This window comes from Cydia strobilella, chromosome 22, assembly GCF_947568885.1.
Source record: "Cydia strobilella chromosome 22, ilCydStro3.1, whole genome shotgun sequence".
Lineage (NCBI taxonomy): Eukaryota > Metazoa > Arthropoda > Insecta > Lepidoptera > Tortricidae > Cydia > Cydia strobilella.
Window position 1 is genome coordinate 9,537,536 of NC_086062.1, and position 7,972 is coordinate 9,545,507.

Consider the following 7,972-nt stretch of genomic DNA (forward strand, 5'->3'; position numbering starts at 1 on the left):
GCTATCCTAAATGTCAAATAACTTCGCTACTCAGATGCTGCGCAATGTCGATATTTATATCGATAAAGTTAAAGTTACGATATTTTTTCAAGTTTGATGTTTAGTTCGGTAATAAATTATTATTTTAGACACGTTTCTAATTATTATTTGGGATAATCAATGTCTTAGTAAATATGGCAGCTCTGGTCATCAAGCACTAAGTTAAGTCGGGGTCATTTCATGGCAACCTTTCAAACCTTCGTATTCCTTTACATACGTTTTTGTTTTTTACACCCATCATGTTTTCATCGTTAATATAATTAGACTAGGTACTTAATGCACTTATGCGTACAATTCATGCAATGTGCCATGAATAAACGTTTTATATTTTCTATTTCTTTATTATTAATTATTGTAGGTTACCACAAGATGCCGATATTAAAAATAAATGGATCAATGCTACTGGGCAAGAAAATTAGTTTCCGCAAAAATATAGCACCATTTGCTAGGAGCATTTCTTAGAGAAAGATTTCTGGGGATAAAATTGCCATACATCTCATCTAGCGTCCACACGCAACTTAGTTACTAATTTAGTAATTATTAGTGACATTCGGGCTCACTAAATTAATAAAAAGTGTTCCGTAGCACGCAAACTAGCGTCAAATATTGGAATTTTGCCGCCCCCTTTCCTGATTTGATAGGTCACAATCTTACAATCAAATCAAGTGGGATCGATGAGCCAGTTTCATGTATGCTTTCACACCATACAATTAATTTGACAATTTAATCAGGTTGTCCCGTCTAGATTGGCCTTAAATTCTGCTACAAGTAAATATATTGTTAAAGACGAATACTTACCTACGTAAGTAATTGCAGATTTGTGATTACAAAATAACAGCAATACCGAGTTAATAGACCTTTAAAGAACTATGATTTTATCTGTTTGGCTTTAAGATATATTTAATGTTCACATTAACAACCTAGTTGGTCAATTAATAAGAAACAAATGTCTAGTTAGATATTTGTTGTACTGTACTACATATTATTTTTCATACAATCACGATTATCACTACCTATATTATAATCATAAATAAAGTATCATCTAAATGTGTTAAAACATACGGTAATGAAATATCAATACCTAACTGAACACACAAATATCGATAAAACACTCCGATTACACTGTCCCCTCCCTATATCGTCGAATGGAAAGAAGTTCCAACGATTAGCTACTCGCAGGCGTGTAGAGATCTCGAAAGCACCAGTGTAACGTGACCGTGAGATCCGTAACAAACCATGCGTAATTAGACCTTACTTATACTGGTTTTTTAGCCCTTTTCTCGCCTGTAATAAGTAAGTGATTTTAAAATTATATAAAATAACGCCATCTGGTGTTGAGTAGTTGTATTAGGTGAACGTTGAGCGAGCTTTTGTGAGATGAATGAGATAATGAAAGAGTCGTATGTCATATAGCTTTGACATTATATTTTAAACCGTCACTCATGTAACCTACAGTTGATATTCGTTCGAGAAATGTCCACCGGTAATAACCTTTTGGTATGGAAAGTTGCTACGAATCAGAGCAATTTTGTAAGTGTGTGACATATTTTAACGTGGCTATGAATGTGTGAGTTTAGCGACACTGGTTTTCATACTAAATAGGAGTCATTTCACATCCACTAGTTTATTAATTCGTGGCTTAAACGGGCTCCAGCACCTTTGTAGGTACAAATAACCGTTCCAAAAAGGTTTTTTTTTATAAACTCTAAAACAAACTAAACGTGTATTCATTTTTTCCTTTAGATTCTTACGTAATATAGGGGGAGGGGGTCAGCCTATTCTTATTTTTTTTACATAGGGGAGGGAGGGGGTAAAAAATTGGCAAAAATCGTCTTACGTAATAAATGAATGGCTCCATATGTAATATTCTCAAGCGAGAACATTTCCCATACAAAACGGATAACAGTTTCAACGGGGTTAGTACCTAAGCCTAAAAGTTATACCTATACCTATTATGTCCAATAAAACACTATTTAAATGGAAATAACCTTTAATATGCTAGGGAGCACATATTGACACGACTTACATAGGAATATAAGTGAAGTACCTTCAGTTACTTTTTATCATAGAAAGTAAAAGAGTCTACCCACATCTTTACATATATATGACAATACCTAAAAGAGTTATACCTAAAAGTTACCACTGTATGGAGCCCATAGAGGAATGTAGTCCCGCACAGTGTAGCATAAGCGAACAATCAGGCTTTTATGATCGAAATCGCTTATGAATTTACTGGTTCGCTGGCTCAGCCTTTTCTGTCCAATTATGTACTTAAATCTAATATTATAAGCCTTAGTATTAAGCACTGTAAATTTGACATGTAAAATTTTATATTATCAATAAAGTATTAAAATTGAAATAAATCGAATGCCGAGTCCACGCAAAACTAAATAAATAATTAATAAAACTCCCACTTACTTGGTATCACTAAATTCTAGGCTGAGTACATTGAGCACCCTCTCCCCCCTCAAGTCCGGAGGGGTCTCGAAATACTCCACGAAATCGCCCAAAGGCATCCTCAGTGTGGTCTGCCGTCGGACATCTATCACTTCCACCTATAAGAAAAAAGTTATACTGTATCTGTATTGTTGTGATCTCTGCTTTTTTAAAATTGTATTTGCATGCTTTTTGATGCAAATAAATGATTAAAAACTGGACCATAGTTGTACTTAAGGACCTCTCCGTGTTTCGACACAAATCTTGTTTGCATGTATGAGTAATTGTATTACTTCTTCCCTCCCCGCAAAATTCGGGAGAAATAGTACGCAAATACGACAACTACTAACGTAGGCGATTAAGTACCAACGTAGGCTAGGATCAATTAACATTCATTGTACCATTAGTTGAATAAAATAATATAAATAAATAAGGTTATTCCAGTTGTTGTATTTTCTAAGTACGTAATGCCGTAACGACATAATGTGTTACCTCATGGTTCTTCCCACAGAACCGGAGCACGGAACGAGCGCTAAACGTTGCGGGGTTCGGAGTTTCCATCTCCAGACCCTCGGACGTGGTGAATAAGATCGGCCGGGTGAAGCCTGTTAACAAAAGATAACTTTAGTTCTGTGTTATGTTATGTTGATTCTTCTGAATTTCTCTTGTTAGATATTATTCTCTTAAGGTTCTCCCGCGTCATAGTGGGACTAGAGGGAGATTCCTTAGGATTGAAATAAATTGATTAAATCCTCTTCCTCTCTACAAAAATATTTTACTAAAAAATCCTAAATAGTTACAGGAAAATGGTACAGGTTAGCAGAAATATAGGTAGATAACAGATTAGACCGCCCAAGCCGAGAGCCCCTTGTCCGTAGCGGGGTTTATTTACGGGGATGTCACTAGAAAGAGGTACTGGCGGTGATCTGCGTACAAATTTTCTCTTGCTGTCTTATCATTATCCTCAACCAATTCTTTAGCGACTCGACAAGCCAGTCTGGAATGGTTGAATATTAGTGTGGCTGTAAGTAAAAGTTCTCACTGGAAACCCTAAAAATTGTTCCTTTGCAAATTTTTCTTTGGATATCTTTCCATTGCTCAATGTTAGAAATTAGCTTGGATTTTTTTCACGCCATCTCACCATTATATTGTCCAGCCTACGGAAACAAGGTCATCCTAAATTTACTTGGCGCCGTTCCGTGTAGCAAGAGTTAGGTGTATTGGGGATGGGGTGGGAAGAGGTTACCCAAACTGCCCAGGACCAGAGTCAGTGAAAAAACATAATTCAAACCCCAGCAGGGGGTAACGGGCAGTGTTGGCCGAACGTTAATTGCAATTAACCATTAACCAGTGCAAATTGAACCGTAACGGATTTGTATTGGTTAATGGTTAATTGCAATTAACGTTCGGCCAACACTGGTAACGGGTACCATGATAAGAAGATCTCACCATTATCGCGGACGAACTCTTCGGTGAACTGTCTCGGTTGCAGCCGTGCGAGCGCCGGCGGCGCGGGCCGCAGCGGCCTCGCGGCCAGCGCGCGCACCCAGGCCGGGGACCCGGTCTGCGAGGCCCGAGTCTCGGCCCCGAGCTCGTAGCGATCCGCTCGATGGTTGTTTGTAGGGATTTTCACTGGAAATTTACTTGTTTTTAGGTGCTGTTGTATGTTTGCTTAGTGGGTAGTAATAATGACAAACTGGTGATTAGCATAATACATGATTATGGCAATGTCTCTGTGTGGGACAATGTAGGCGCGTCATTGTGAACCTTGTAGCAATGCACGAAGGTTGATATTGGCCTCCAGCTGCACGCGTCAGTTGAGGTCTTTGGCGGTCAAACGGCTAGGTGATCTAAATGAAAAATCTACAAGACTGGTTATTGGACAGTCTTATATTATCCAAAGTAATTTTTACTCTTAGTAACTTGGACATGTAAAATTGTCTCATGATCAGAGGCCGGAATTCTCGTGGCAGTTGTAACCGTCATTAGGGACTTCTCATTTATTGACTTTCGATATACCTACCTATATCGATACAATGTAGAATGTAGAATACATCATGTTAGAAAAGATAAAAAGTAGAGGTAAATAACAAGCGATCTTATAGCTAAAGAGCGATCTCTTTCAGATAACTTTTGATGAGTAGTTGAAAATGCGAAAAAGAGATGTGCAATAAAAACTTAATAGTTAAGAGTTTCACATTTTATTACTTCAGTTCCGCATTTTTTTCCATTTCACGTTTAAACTCTGTTTGTAATTCCATTAGTTTCTTTATAAAATAAAAAAGTAGTCACCTTTTTTCCATATTATCTGTTTAAATTACTTCTTTTACAGTCAAATATCCATTAACTATTGTAACTTTTCAATGTTTTTTGTTCTACGTTGTATCGATATATGTGTATCGGAAGTCAATAAACGAGAACTCCCTATGACAGTTCAAAAATGCCACAATAATTACGGTCTCTGCTCATTTTATTCCATTAAATATCGATGAGTAGGTAAGGAGCACCGCACCAATCATACTTATGCAAGATGTATTTCCTTTCCTACCATCTTACCCACAAATAAAAGTAGAAAATGTTTAGTTATGCACTCATTTAGAGCAAATTATTCATTATGGTAATTTATTCAGTTTTCTTCAAAGAATGACATGAAGCACATTGTTGACAAGTGAAAGTAAAAGGTTAAATATATGCAGTGGAGTTGCTATTTACTATAAGCTAAAGAGATTTAAGAAAGTATTGTAATATGTTTGGAAATAACTGTATTCTTAAATTTTCTATGCATAGGAAATACAGTAAAACCCTACTTAAGATGATTCTAAAAGATCAATACAAATGTGCCCGTGACTCGTGAAGTTTCGGAGCCAGGCAATCTCTTAACATGAAAGTCTTGTTAAGTCTTTCAAAATTTACAAGCAAGACTGGAAGAGTGCCGCAACCACTACGGACGACATCTTGATGATTTAATTTAAAACGTAAAATTTATTTCTTTATCCCAAATTCTAATTATAATTTTTATTTAGAAACATAAAAATTGTTTTTTTTTTTTATGCATTTATCACTCGCCCACCCTGTATTTTAACATTTCTAAGCACATTTGGAGCTTACTACCTAGTTCTAATTCATAATTTAGTAATTATTTTACAATAAACAAAGTTATAAAATCTTTACATAAGGTGCATTGGGGTAAGATTGAAAAGCTTTTTTATCCGGGGGTAAAATGAAAAGTCGCCCAATGGACGATTTTTTGTCTTACCCCTCATGAAAAACCCTTTCAATCTTACCCCAACACACCTCACATCAAAAAATGTACTTACACACCGACGGTCCATAGGTTTGTGCACATTTTGGACAGTGGTACTTGTCTATGTCATCTGATTGGTATATCTTAACATCAACACAGCTGTAACAACAAATTATTAACTTCATTAACACTAACTAGGTAAGAGTAAACTTGTTTAGTCAAATTTACAAAAAAAATTGGGTAAAGTGTCTTCAGGTTGGCCACCACCAGAATCTACTAACAACAATTTCCTGGACCAACATTAATATAGGAATGACCAAGACATGCGGAACACATCTAACAAAAAAATTATAAAATCTGAAACCTTTGCTGAAAATCAGTATGCTATAATAATTTGACAACAGGGAGCGTGCATGAACAGCACAGGAGCCATCAGATTTTTGGCAAGTTTATGCTTCCGATATAGCCCACAAGATGGCAGAACCTATTATGCACAAGAAAACGTACGAGAACGGTAGATGGTAGCATTTGCTTTGGCAATGTACATGTTTATGTTTCCGATTCAGGCCACAAGATGGCAGACCCTCGAACACTCGGTCCCTATCTATATAGGAGTAAAGCATTGAAATGACTGAAGATACAATGTAAATGTCTTAGCAAGGCAATACCAGTTTCTCGCAGGTACAATCACCACACGGAATTGTTATGCCATTTAGGGTTCTTGCTAAGTTGGAAATTCTATAGCGTGAGGATTGAACAACCAATTTAGCTAGGACCCTAAATGGCGCAACAATCAGGGAGCGTAATGGTACAACAGTTTATTGTTGACCACAGTTATGCAAAGATTGCAAACGCGTCATTTTTAAAAATAACTTAATTTTAGACAATTTTGGTCAGTGTTAGTCACTGTATTGGTAAAATTAAGACACAGGTATGCCTAAAAAATAATCAATGATTCAACAACTATAAAAACTGCCTCCACAATAGACCAAGGTCATTGTTAGTTTCCAAGTTTTTTACCACAGAAAAAATGCCTTAATAGCCGGGTCGCTCACTCTGTGTGGACCCAGCTAATCACACTAAATTCAATGAGTGTGCAATATGTCAAGAAATACAGCTGTTTCTAAAGTTAAATTAAGTAACAAATTAAAATTAACAAGTCAATTAGTATATAGTTTTGATACTGATATTATTATTTTTTAGTGATCTGGATAAAGAATAGAAATGGTTTATGTTGTTGCCACAAAAAAAACTTATGATTTTGGTGTACATTTTCTTACATAGATAGAGCTCGCATTACAGTTTGAATACGGTATCCAGAAGAGAATATGATGTTCATCACAATATTTATCTGTTTCAACAGGTGATTTACATTTAACTCACAAGGCAGATTCAACTATTAAAAAACTATTGCGAATATTGAGGACTACAATACCTCTGGCGAACAGATCTCCTAACACAGCTCAATAATAAACCTTAATTTGAACACAAAGAATATGATGCGGGCTCGACAGCTTGCACTGAACGCAGGCCCCATGACGACGGGCCATGTAAACAAATGTTATGCACTCCGTTGTAGGCAAAAACAACTCGGATATTTAGCTTAATGCAGTATATCGTTCGTCCAAGATCAAAGGACTTAAAGAAGACGACATAAATATGAAAAATTCACTAAAACATCGCAAGTGTGATGGCCGAACTGGTGCACTGTCAAACGAAATATTTTTTTTAACACACATGCACGTTTTCACTGAGATATTTATATTTCGTTCACATTACCTGCCGTGAAACCACTCACGACAGCAATCACATTCTATCATAAATTGTCCAATATTATATGGTTGACCACACAAACAATAGGTTTCCTTCGATGACGCCATCTTGATGGCGAATAGACAACAATTAAAAATTTTCTCCACGTCGCTTTCGGGTGACCACGGCACAAAACATAAGTTTATCTAAACCATAGATAATATTTTAAATGAAAAATAGAGAATTTGTGTTGTAATTATTTATAATAATTAAAATTATTGATTATAATATTTTATTCAGGAAATAAATATTATTTCAACGTTATGGCGTCAAAAATTAAAACGGTAATAATGTTGCCTGTAGATAAATTATAGCAATTACTCTCCTTTATAATTTGGCAAGGCATTTCCTTTAATAGAAAAAAGGCGGCATATAAAAAATTATGGCCGTACTCCTGCTCAGAATCTGACCTGAGCGAGGCGACGGTCAGGGCTGTCAGCA

The 7,972-nt window shown here is 36.1% G+C and overlaps 1 protein-coding gene across 1 annotated transcript in view; it reads right to left on the minus strand.

The window, feature by feature from the left end:
- The window catches only part of LOC134751607 (uncharacterized), a 42,310-nt gene extending 34,698 nt beyond the window's left edge, over nucleotides 1–7,612 (minus strand). Inside the window, exons 1-5 of the mRNA XM_063687084.1 lie at nucleotides 7,499–7,612; nucleotides 5,793–5,878; nucleotides 3,925–4,107; nucleotides 2,968–3,080; nucleotides 2,458–2,594 (exon numbers count right to left, since the gene is read on the minus strand). Coding sequence (XP_063543154.1) covers nucleotides 2,458–2,594; nucleotides 2,968–3,080; nucleotides 3,925–4,107; nucleotides 5,793–5,878; nucleotides 7,499–7,599 — 620 coding nt within the window. The 5' untranslated portion in view covers nucleotides 7,600–7,612. The remainder of the gene's footprint in view (nucleotides 1–2,457; nucleotides 2,595–2,967; nucleotides 3,081–3,924; nucleotides 4,108–5,792; nucleotides 5,879–7,498) is intronic.
- Between the last annotated feature and the right edge of the window lie 360 nt (nucleotides 7,613–7,972).